At 46.9% G+C, this 12,123-nt stretch overlaps 1 protein-coding gene across 3 annotated transcripts in view; it reads right to left on the bottom strand.

The window, feature by feature from the left end:
• The window catches only part of LOC124019065 (rho guanine nucleotide exchange factor 4-like), a 163,127-nt gene that overhangs the window by 88,528 nt on the left and 62,476 nt on the right, over positions 1-12,123 (bottom strand). For 2 of the 3 annotated variants that reach the window (XM_046334421.1, XM_046334419.1), the window contains 2 exons: positions 5,511-5,783; positions 2,901-3,030 (listed from right to left, as the gene is read on the bottom strand). In XM_046334421.1, coding sequence (XP_046190377.1) covers positions 2,901-3,030; positions 5,511-5,783 — 403 coding nt within the window. Of the gene's footprint in view, positions 1-2,900; positions 3,031-5,510; positions 5,784-11,089; positions 11,141-12,123 lie in introns of those variants that run through there. The other variant, XM_046334422.1, reaches the window with a different exon arrangement.

The raw sequence follows: 12,123 nt of genomic DNA, 5'->3' as shown, positions 1-12,123 counted from the left end.
CAACCTACTGACTTCAATGGGGATGCCCATTCTAGTCATTCTATGGTGCACAGCCCTTTAGCCAGTCAGCTAAAGAGGTTGACACTACACTTGTCTTTTGATTGGCCTTTCAATTCAATTAACTAAAAATGAATCAAATTACAAGGAAGGCATCTGGTGCAAGAACACTGACCTCATTTTGAGGGGCAATCTGCTGCTTCTGTGTGTGTGTGTGTGTGTGTGTGTGTGTGTGTGTGTGTGTGTGTGTGTGTGTGTGTGTGTGTGTGTGTGTGTGTGTGTGTGTGTGTGTGTGTGTGTGTGTGTGTGTGTGTGTGTGTGTGTGTGTGTGTGTGTGTGTGTGTGTGTGTGTGCGTGTGTGTACGTGTGTGTACGTGTGTGTACGTGTGTGTACGTGTGTGTGTGCGCCCACCCAATGACATCAGAATGAACAGGGTCATTTCAGCACTACCTAATGTCCACCCACTCAGCAGTATGACAGGTTACCCTGGAGACCCTCTCACAGTCAGAGCAATAGAAAAAGGAGTCTGGCACCTATCGCTCGCTTTTATCAAAATGGTCCTAAAAGAAAGCTAAAACTCTGTAGATAATGAATAAATGATATTTTCCTAAACCATTCTCTCCTACCATAGTCTATCTCCTACAGGCTTCTCAGACAAAGAGCAGAGGCAGACAGACAATCTGACACACACACCGAGACACACAGACACACACGACAAACACCCTCGAGGAGAACTCTGTGTTCTCCCACTAAAAAGTGACGGCTGGATTTTAAACAGGACTAACAGCAGCAAAGAACTCCACTAAATTCAAAGAGGATCCATCGGGAGATCCCAGCATATCTTCCAGAGACTAATCACCAAAGAACTCCACTAAATTCAAAGAGGATCCATCGGGAGATTCCAGCATATCTTCCAGAGACTAATCACCAAAGAACTCCACTAAATTCAAAGAGGATCCATCGGGAGATCCCAGCATATCTTCCAGAGACTAATCACCAAAGAACTCCACTAAATTCAAAGAGGATCCATCTGGAGATCCCAGCATATCTTCCAGAGACTAATCACCATAGAAACACAGAGTTTACATATTCTCAAACGGTCATTGACCTGGATTTAAAACTGATCTCCTCCACGGTCTGTTGTGAATAGCACAATGCCTTTCCAAGAGCCAATAAACTGTGGGACCACTGACGTGCAGAGGATGTGACTCCCCCTGCTGGTGACAGGCAGTACTACAACACTCTGTCCATGCCAAAATGGTAATAATTGTAATTGGGTCAGAGTAGTGTCACACCTAGCTTCAGAATAAAGTCGTTGTTTCACAACAGATGTTGCTGCAGTGAGTGGCATGATAAGTCCCTCAAACAGAATTACATCCAGGGAATGGAGTTGGAGTCTGAGACAGGGGTGGGGGCCAGGGGTGGGGGCCGAGGGGACCTATAATCTAGTAAATAGGTGGTCATCATGAGAAAAGAAAGAAAGACATTATAGAGTATTGGAACCAACCTTGGCATAGCGAGTGAGAGAGAAAGACATTGTAGAGTATTGGAACCAACCTTGGCATAGCGAGAGTGAGAGAGAGAGAGAGAGAGAGAGAGAGAGAGAGAGAGAGAGAGAGAGAGAGAGAGAGAGAGAGAGAGAAAGACATTGTAGAGTATTGGAACCAACCTTGGGCATAGCGAGAGAGAGAGAAAGACATTATAGAGTATTGGAACCAACCTTGGGCATAGCGAGAGAGAAAGAAAGACATTGTAGAGTATTGGAACCAACCTTGGGCATAGCGAGAGAGAAAGAAAGACATTGTAGAGTATTGGAACCAACCTTGGCATAGCGAGTGAGAGAGCCAGCAGTATGCAGAGTACTCAGGGTTAGAGGAGGAGGAGCTACTCTCAGGGTTAGGATGAGGAGGAGGGAGGAGCTACTCTCAGGGTTAGGAGGAGGAGGAGGGAGGAGCTACTCTCAGGGTTAGGAGGAGGAGGAGCTACTCTCAGGGTTAGGAGGAGGAGGAGCTACTCTCAGGGTTAGGAGGAGGAGGAGCTACTCTCAGGGTTAGGAGGAGGAGGAGCTACTCTCAGGGTTAGGAGGAGGTAGGAGATACTGTCAGGGTTGGGAGGAGGAGGTGGGAGGAGCTACTGTCAGGGTTAGGAGGAGGAGGAGCTACTCTCAGGGTTAGGAGGAGGAGGAGCTACTCTCAGGGTTAGGAGGAGGAGGAGCTACTCTCAGGGTTAGGAGGAGGAGGAGCTACTCTCAGGGTTAGGAGGAGGAGGAGGAGCTACTCTCAGGGTTAGGAGGAGGAGGAGGTAGGATATACTGTCAGGGTTAGGAGGAGGAGGAGGTAGGAGACACTGTTAGGGTTAGGAGGAGGAGGAGCTACTCTCAGGGTTAGGAGGTAGGTAGGAGCTACTCTCAGGGTTAGGAGGAGGAGGAGGAGCTACTCTCAGGGTTAGGAGGAGGAGGAGGAGCTACTCTCAGGGTTAGGAGGAGGAGGAGGAGGAGCTACTCTCAGGGTTAGGAGGAGGAGGAGCTACTCTCAGGGTTAGGAGGAGGAGGAGCTACTCTCAGGGTTAGGAGGAGGAGGAGCTACTCTCAGGGTTAGGAGGAGGAGGAGGAGCTACTCTCGGGGTTAGGAGGAGGAGGAGGAGCTACTCTCAGGGTTAGGAGGAGGAGGAGGAGGAGCTACTCTCAGGGTTAGGAGGAGGAGGAGCTACTCTCAGGGTTAGGAGGAGGAGGAGGTAGGTAGGAGCTACTCTCAGGGTTAGGAGGAGGAGGAGGTAGGTAGGAGCTACTCTCAGGGTTAGGAGGAGGTAGGTAGGAGCTACTCTCAGGGTTAGGAGGAGGAGGAGGTAGGTAGGAGATACTCACAGGGGTAGGAGGAGGAGGAGGTAGGTAGGAGCTACTCACAGGGGTAGGAGATGCGTCGTCTCCAGCCCAGACAGTCCAGACCGATGGGGGTGCTCTGGGAGAAGCAGTGGGACTTCAGGATCATCCCAGAGAATGCCTCCATGGTCGACAGGGACACTGAAGCATGCGACTGCGGGGAAGAGGCAAAATCAAAGCTGGGGATCCGACAATGCCTAGGCCTACATACCTAGAAGTCTATAGTTAATATAATGCTCACTTTAAATGTTAAAACCCTGCCTTTTCTTAGTTTAAATCCTGAATATACATGTACTATATCATGTGATAGATCAACAATAATGAAGTGACTTTCCTGAACGGATTGAGCTGAAGGTGCGTGCAGGTAACAGTAGGAGCTGAGAGAGAGACTGGAAACAGGAGCGAGAAAGACGTACAAATAAGATGAAATGGAAGATGTCAAGGCTCCTGACGAAGGAAAAGACGGAGGAGGGAACCATCCTCAGACAGTACATAGATGAAGAGGAGGAAGGAGGAGGAGGAGGAGAGAACCATCCTCAGACAGGACATAGATGAAGAGGAGGAAGGAGGAGGAGGAGGGGGAGGGAACCATCCTCAGACAGGACATAGATGAAGAGGAGGAAGGAGGAGGAGGAGGAGGGAACCATCCTCAGACAGGACATAGATGAAGAGGAGGAAGGAGGAGGAGAAGGAGGAGGAGGAGGAGGAGGAGGAGGGAACCATCCTCAGACAGTACATAGATGAAGAGGAGGAAGGAGGAGGAGGAGGAGGAGGAGAGAACCATCCTCAGACAGTACATAGATGAAGAGGAGGAAGGAGGAGGAGGAGGAGGAGGAGGAGGAGGAGGAGGAGGAGGAGGGAACCATCCTCAGACAGGACATAGATGAAGAGGAGGAAGGAGGAGGAGGAGGAGGAGGGAACCATCCTCAGACAGTACATAGATGAAGAGGAGGAAGGAGGAGGAGGAGGAGATAACCATCCTCAGACAGTACATAGATGAAGAGGAGGAAGGAGAAGGAGGAGGGAACCATCCTCAGACAGTACATAGATGAAGAGGAGGAAGGAGGAGGAGGAGGAGGAGGAGAGAACCATCCTCAGACAGTACATAGATGAAGAGGAGGAAGGAGGAGGAGGAGAGAACCATCCTCAGACAGTACATAGATGAAGAGGAGGAAGGAGGAGGAGGAGGAGGAGGAGAGAACCATCCTCAGACAGTACATAGATGAAGAGGAGGAAGGAGGAGGAGGAGGAGGAGGAGAGAACCATCCTCAGACAGTACATAGATGAAGAGGAGGAAGGAGGAGGAGGAGGGAACCATCCTCAGACAGTACATAGATGAAGAGGAGCAAGGAGGAGGAGAGAACCATCCTCAGACAGTACATAGATGAAGAGGAGCAAGGAGGAGGAGAGAACCATCCTCGAGACAGTACGCAGATGAAGAGGAGGAAGGAGGAGGATGAGGAGAGAACCTTCCTTGAGACAGTACTTAGATGAAGAGGAGGAAGGAGGAGGATGAGGAGAGAACCTTCCTTGAGACAGTACTTAGATGAAGACGAGCAAGGAGGAGGAGGAGGAGAGAACCATCCTCGAGACAGTACGTAGATGAAGAGGAGGAAGGAGGAGGAGGAGGAGGAGAGAACCATCCTCGAGACAGTACGTAGATGAAGAGGAGGAAGGAGGAGGATGAGGAGAGAACCTTCCTTGAGACAGTACTTAGATGAAGAGGTGGAAGGAGGAGGATGAGGAGAGAACCATCCTTGAGACAGTACGTAGATGAAGAGGAGGAAGGAGGAGGATGAGGAGAGAACCATCCTCGAGACAGTACGTAGATGAAGAGGAGGAAGGAGGAGGATGAGGAGAGAACCTTCCTTGAGACAGTACGTAGATGAAGAGGAGGAAGGAGGAGGATGAGGAGAGAACCTTCCTTGAGACAGTACTTAGATGAAGAGGAGCAAGGAGGAGGAGGAGGAGAGAACCATCCTCGAGACAGTACGTAGATGAAGAGGAGCAAGGAGGAGGAGGAGGAGAGAACCTTCCTTGAGACAGTACTTAGATGAAGAGGTGGAAGGAGGAGGATGAGGAGAGAACCATCCTTGAGACAGTACGTAGATGAAGAGGAGGAAGGAGGAGGATGAGGAGAGAAACCATCCTTGAGACAGTACTTAGATGAAGAGGAGCAAGGAGGAGGAGGAGGAGAGAACCATCCTCGAGACAGTACGTAGATGAAGAGGAGGAAGGAGGAGGATGAGGAGAGAACCATCCTCGAGACAGTACTTAGATGAAGAGGAGGAAGGAGGAGGAGGAGGAGAGAACCATCCTTGAGACAGTACTTAGATGAAGGAGGAGGATGAGGAGAGAACCATCCTCGAGACAGTACTTAGATGAAGGAGGAGGATGAGGAGAGAACCATCCTCGAGACAGTACTTAGATGAAGAGGAGGAAGGAGGAGGATGAGGAGAGAACCTTCCTTGAGACAGTACTTAGATGAAGGAGGAGGATGAGGAGAGAACCATCCTCAGACAGTACATAGATGAAGAGGAGGAAGGAGGAGGAAGAGGAGGAGGACGAGAGAGACTAGATCCATCTCCCTAGGCTGTACGTTGTTTTGCATGGGTAAGCTTGGTGGCGTCTTACTTTGTTGAGCTCTTCAGGACAGTGTGTGTTGAGTCGTCCCAGGCTTTCCCTCATCCCTCGGGTCAGCCTCCGCTTCCGTCTGGTTTCCTCTTCCATCCACAGGTCATCTGAGCAGCAGCGGTGGCGTCTCGGATCCCTGTCTGGCCTGTGGCCTAGTGCTGGTCTGAGGGCTAAGGCAGTAGTATCCGGTGAAGGCCCAGGAGTCTTCAGCTCTGATAACCTCTTCCCTCCTCCCCCTGTCTGGCTGCAGGGTCTACATCCATCCTGACTGGTCTTTGGGTGCATAGTCAACTGGTTAGCAACAATATGGCATCTATCTGTGTACATGACAGCATACTATTCTTACTGATACATGATCATAAACAGTCGTTATGGAGTGTTGATCACTATGATGGGGCGGCAGCGTAGCCTAGTGGTTAGAGCGTTGGAATTGTAACCGGAAGGTTGCGAGTTCAAACCCCCGAGCTGACAAGGTACAAATCTGTCGTTCTGCCCCTGAACAGGCAGTTAACCCACTGTTCCCAGGCCGTCATTGAAAATAAGAATGTGTTCTTAACTGACTTGCCTGGTTAAATAAAGGTAAAATAAACAAATAAAAAAATAAAATGATGGAACAGGTGAATGACATTGTCTTGATTGGTGTAACTGATGCACTTGACAGGTAAGGTAGTTCCCACTGACTATTTCCTGTGCTCGTAAATACTATTTAATCATGATTTAGTTTAGCCTATGTATCCCTGCCTGCTTGGTCATGGTTAGATGGGATGGTTTAGTGTAGCTTCTGTGTCCCTGCCTGCTTGGTCATGGTTAGAAGGGATGGTTTAGGTTAGCTTCTATGTCCCTGTCTGTTTGGTCATGGTTAGAAGGGATGGTTTAGTTTAGCTTCTGTGTCCCTGTCTGCTTGGTCATGGTTAGAAGGGATGGTTTAGTTTAGCTTCTGTGTCCCTGTCTGCTTGGTCATGGTTAGAAGGGATGGTTTAGTTTAGCTTCTGTGTCCCTGTCTGCTTGGTCATGGTTAGAAGGGATGGTTTAGTTTAGCTTCTGTGTCCCTGTCTGCTTGGTCATGGTTAGAAGGGATGGTTTAGTTTAGCTTCTGTGTCCCTGTCTGCTTGGTCATGGTTAGAAGGGATGGTTTAGTTTAGCTTCTGTGTCCCTGTCTGCTTGGTCATGGTTAGAAGGGATGGTTTAGTTTAGCTTCTGTGTCCCTGTCTGCTTGGTCATGGTTAGATGGGATGGTTTAGTGTAGCTTCTGTGTCCCTGTCTGCTTGGTCATGGTTAGAAGGGATGGTTTAGTGTAGCTTCTGTGTCCCTGTCTGCTTGGTCATGGTTAGAAGGGATGGTTTAGTGTAGCTTCTGTATCCCTGTCTGCTTGGTCATGGTTAGAAGGGATGGTTTATGTCCCTGTCTGCTTGGTCATGGTTAGAAGGGATGGTTTAGTTTAGCTTCTGTGTCCCTGTCTGCTTGGTCATGGTTAGAAGGGATGGTTTAGTTTAGCTTCTGTGTCCCTGTCTGCTTGGTCATGGTTAGAAGGGATGGTTTAGTTTAGCTTCTGTATCCCTGTCTGCTTGGTCATGGTTAGAAGGGATGGTTTAGTTTAGCTTCTGTGTCCCTGTCTGCTTGGTCATGGTTAGAAGGGATGGTTTAGTTTAGCTTCTGTGTCCCTGTCTGCTTGGTCATGGTTAGAAGGGATGGTTTAGTTTAGCTTCTGTGTCCCTGTCTGCTTGGTCATGGTTAGAAGGGATGGTTTAGTTTAGCTTCTGTGTCCCTGTCTGCTTGGTCATGGTTAGAAGGGATGGTTTAGTTTAGCTTCTGTGTCCCTGTCTGCTTGGTCATGGTTAGAAGGGATGGTTTAGTTTAGCTTATGTGTCCCTGTCTGCTTGGTCATGGTTAGAAGGGATGGTTTAGTTTAGCTTCTGTGTCCCTGTCTGCTTGGTCATGGTTAGATGGGATGGTTTAGTGTAGCTTCTGTGTCCCTGTCTGCTTGGTCATGGTTAGAAGGGATGGTTTAATGTAGCTTCTGTGTCCCTGTCTGCTTGGTCATGGTTAGAAGGGATGGTTTAGTGTAGCTTCTGTATCCCTGTCTGCTTGGTCATGGTTAGAAGGGATGGTTTATGTCCCTGTCTGCTTGGTCATGGTTAGAAGGGATGGTTTAGTTTAGCTTCTGTGTCCCTGTCTGCTTGGTCATGGTTAGAAGGGATGGTTTAGTTTAGCTTCTGTGTCCCTGTCTGCTTGGTTATGGTTAGAAGGGATGGTTTAGTGTAGCTTCTGTGTCCCTGTCTGCTTGGTCATGGTTAGAAGGGATGGTTTAGTTTATCTTCTGTGTCCCTGTCTGCTTGGTCATGGTTAGAAGGGATGGTTTAGTGTAGCTTCTGTGTCCCTGTCTGCTTGGTCATGGTTAGAAGGGATGGTTTAGTTTAGCTTCTGTGTCCCTGTCTGCTTGGTCATGGTTAGAAGGGATGGTTTAGTTTATCTTCTGTGTCCCTGTCTGCTTGGTCATGGTTAGAAGGGTGGTTTAGTTTAGCTTCTGTGTCCCTGTCTGCTTGGTCATGGTTAGAAGGGATGGTTTAGTTTAGCTTCTGTGTCCCTGTCTGCTTGGTCATGGTTAGAAGGGATGGTTTAGTTTATCTTCTGTGTCCCTGTCTGCTTGGTCATGGTTAGAAGGGGTGGTTTAGTGTAGCTTCTGTGTCCCTGTCTGCTTGGTCATGGTTAGAAGGGATGGTTTAGTTTATCTTCTGTGTCCCTGTCTGCTTGGTCATGGTTAGAAGGGATGGTTTAGTGTAGCTTCTGTGTCCCTGTCTGCTTGGTCATGGTTAGAAGGGATGGTTTAGTTTAGCTTCTGTGTCCCTGTCTGCTTGGTCATGGTTAGAAGGGATGGTTTAGTTTAGCTTCTGTGTCCCTGTCTGCTTGGTCATGGTTAGATGGGATGGTTTAGTGTAGCTTCTGTGTCCCTGTCTGCTTGGTCATGGTTAGAAGGGATGGTTTAATGTAGCTTCTGTGTCCCTGTCTGCTTGGTCATGGTTAGAAGGGATGGTTTAGTGGCTTTTATCCCTGTCTGCTTGGTCATGGTTAGAAGGGATGGTTTATGTCCCTGTCTGCTTGGTCATGGTTAGAAGGGATGGTTTAGTTTAGCTTCTGTGTCCCTGTCTGCTTGGTCATGGTTAGAAGGGATGGTTTAGTTTAGCTTCTGTGTCCCTGTCTGCTTGGTTATGGTTAGAAGGGATGGTTTAGTGTAGCTTCTGTGTCCCTGTCTGCTTGGTCATGGTTAGAAGGGATGGTTTAGTTTATCTTCTGTGTCCCTGTCTGCTTGGTCATGGTTAGAAGGGATGGTTTAGTGTAGCTTCTGTGTCCCTGTCTGCTTGGTCATGGTTAGAAGGGATGGTTTAGTTTAGCTTCTGTGTCCCTGTCTGCTTGGTCATGGTTAGAAGGGATGGTTTAGTTTATCTTCTGTGTCCCTGTCTGCTTGGTCATGGTTAGAAGGGGTGGTTTAGTTTAGCTTCTGTGTCCCTGTCTGCTTGGTCATGGTTAGAAGGGATGGTTTAGTTTAGCTTCTGTGTCCCTGTCTGCTTGGTCATGGTTAGAAGGGATGGTTTAGTTTATCTTCTGTGTCCCTGTCTGCTTGCTCATGGTTAGAAGGGGTGGTTTAGTGTAGCTTCTGTGTCCCTGTCTGCTTGGTCATGGTTAGAAGGGATGGTTTAGTTTATCTTCTGTGTCCCTGTCTGCTTGGTCATGGTTAGAAGGGATGGTTTAGTGTAGCTTCTGTGTCCCTGTCTGCTTGGTCATGGTTAGAAGGGATGGTTTAGTTTAGCTTCTGTGTCCCTGTCTGCTTGGTCATGGTTAGAAGGGATGGTTTAGTTTAGCTTCTGTGTCCCTGTCTGCTTGGTCATGGTTAGAAGGGATGGTTTAGTTTAGCTTCTGTGTCCCTGTCTGCTTGGTCATGGTTAGAAGGGGTGCAGCTAATGTCAAAGTGAAGTCAAAAGTTAAATGTTTGAATAATGTTTGCCTTTTTGCTAAACCCTTTTTCTAACCTTAACCTAATTATCCTAACCTTAACCTAATTATCCTAACCTTAACCTAATTATCCTACCCTTAACCTAATTATCCTAACCTTAACCTAATTATCCTAACCTTAACCTAGTTATCCTAACCTTAACCTAATTATCCTAACCTTAACCTAATTATCCTAACCTCATGCTATTCTTCATATCTTGGTGACCCACTCCCTGTGGGTGTGTGTGCCCCAAGGCCCACCACCCTAAACTCAAGGCTATCTGCTGCTCTAAAAAAAAACATGACATCAAAAAGACAATTGTTCTCTCTGCCCCATGGCAAAATGTGTCGAATTGAAGGAAGCTAGCTTTAAAACAGGAACATTTTCTCCCAGCCTCATGACAAAATGTGTAGAATAACATTGAGCCATTTTTTTTCTCTCTGCCCCATGTCAAAATGTGTTGAAATACAGCAAGTTAGCTGTTTGGGGGAGCCCCCTGGAGATAGGAGACCCGGGGCCCCAAATGCAGTAGTCCGGCCCTGGCTGCTTCCCATCTAAACAAAACATGCCTGGATCACTGCTGGGTGCTTCCTGCAAACTCCACTAGGGGGGGCTTGAACACACCGTCCCCCTCCCAGCTGCCTGCTGTGTAAGGATGGCTGGGCTGTTTCAGAGAAGACTAACCAAAGACAGTCAACACTTTATCCCATAGTGCACCCTGCCTGGCCTTCCCTCATCCTCTTGATGGAGCAGGGGTTAACATGGCTGCTGTATCATGATGTTAAACTGACAGTCAGGTTATTCTATCATGATGTTAAACTGACAGTCAGGTTATTCTATCATGATGTTAAACTGACAGTCAGGACATTCTATCATGATGTTAAACTGACAGTCAGGATATTCTATCATGATGTTAAACTGACAGTCAGGTTATTCTATCATGATGTTAAACTGACAGTCAGGATATTCTATCATGATGTTAAACTGACAGTCAGGTTATTCTATCATGATGTTAAACTGACAGTCAGGACATTCTATCATGATGTTAAACTGACAGTCAGGACATTCTATCATGATGTTAAACTGACAGTCAGGTTATTCTATCATGATGTTAAACTGACAGTCAGGTTATTCTATCATGATGTTAAACTGACAGTCAGGTTATTCTATCATGATGTTAAACTGACAGTCAGGACATTCTATCATGATGTTAAACTGACAGTCAGGTTATTCTATCATGATGTTAAACTGACAGTCAGGTTATTCTATCATGATGTTAAACTGACAGTCAGGTTATTCTATCATGATGTTAAACTGACAGTCAGGTTATTCTATCATGATGTTAAACTGACAGTCAGGACATTCTATCATGATGTTAAACTGACAGACAGGTTATTCTATCATGATGTTAAACTGACAGTCAGGTTATTCTATCATGATGTTAAACTGACAGTCAGGTTATTCTATCATGATGTTAAACTGACAGTCAGGACATTCTATCATGATGTTAAACTGACAGGTCATCTATAAGTCTTTGCAAGGTAAAGCCCTGCCGTATCTCAGCTCACTGGTCACCATAGGAAACACCCACCCGTAGCACGCGCTCCAGCAGGTATATTTCCCTGGTCATCCACAAAGCCAACACTTCCTTTGGCCGCCTTTCCTTCCAGTTCTCTGCTGCCAATGACTGGAAAGAATTGCAAAAATCACTGAAGCTGGAGTCTTATATCTCCCTCACTAACTCTAAGCGTCAGCTGTCAGAGCAGCTTATCGATCACTGCACCTGTACACAGCCCATCTGTAAAAAGCCCACCCAACTACCTCATCCCCATGTTGTTGTTGTTTGTTTTGCTCCATTGCACCCCAGTATCTCTACTTGCACATCATCTTCTGCACATCTATCACTCCAGTATTAATGCGAAATTGTAATTATTTCACCACTACGGCCTATTTATTGCCTTACCTCCCTAATCTTACTTATTTTGCACACACTGTATATAGACTTTCTATTGTGTAATTGACTGTACGTTTGTTTATGTGTAACTCTGTGTTGAGGATTTTGTCACACTGCTTTGCTTTATCTTGGCCAGGTCGCAGTTGGGAGAGGCGAAGGTCGAGAGACATGCGTTCTCCGAAACACAACTCAACCAAGCCGCACTGCTTCTTGACACAATGCACATCCAACCAGGAAGCCAGCCGCACCAATGTGTCGGAGGAAACACGGTACACCTGGCGACCTGGTCAACGTGCACTGCCCCCAGTCCGACACAGGAGTCGCTAGTGCGCGACGAGACAAGGATATCCCTGCCAGCCAAACCCTCTCAAACCCGGACGACGGGTTAAATGTCAGTTGGCTTTTCATAGCCGATCATTCAGAGTATCTCTACCAGTTATTTCAGTTAATATCAGTTATTTCAGTTACATCAGTTATTTCAGTAATATCAGTTAAAATTAGTTATTATCAGTTATATCGGCTATTATCGGTCATATCAGTTATTTTCAGTTATCAATTATCATCGATTATTATGCTTTATTTAAGTTATTTTCAGTTATTATCAGTGATCAGTTATTTCAGTTGTGTGAGTTATTATCAGGTTTAAGTTATTTTCATTATTCCAGTTAATA

Source organism: Oncorhynchus gorbuscha, unplaced genomic scaffold, assembly GCF_021184085.1.
Source record: "Oncorhynchus gorbuscha isolate QuinsamMale2020 ecotype Even-year unplaced genomic scaffold, OgorEven_v1.0 Un_scaffold_65:::fragment_4:::debris, whole genome shotgun sequence".
Classification (NCBI taxonomy): domain Eukaryota; kingdom Metazoa; phylum Chordata; class Actinopteri; order Salmoniformes; family Salmonidae; genus Oncorhynchus; species Oncorhynchus gorbuscha.
This window is presented reverse-complemented; position numbering and strand designations above follow the sequence as displayed.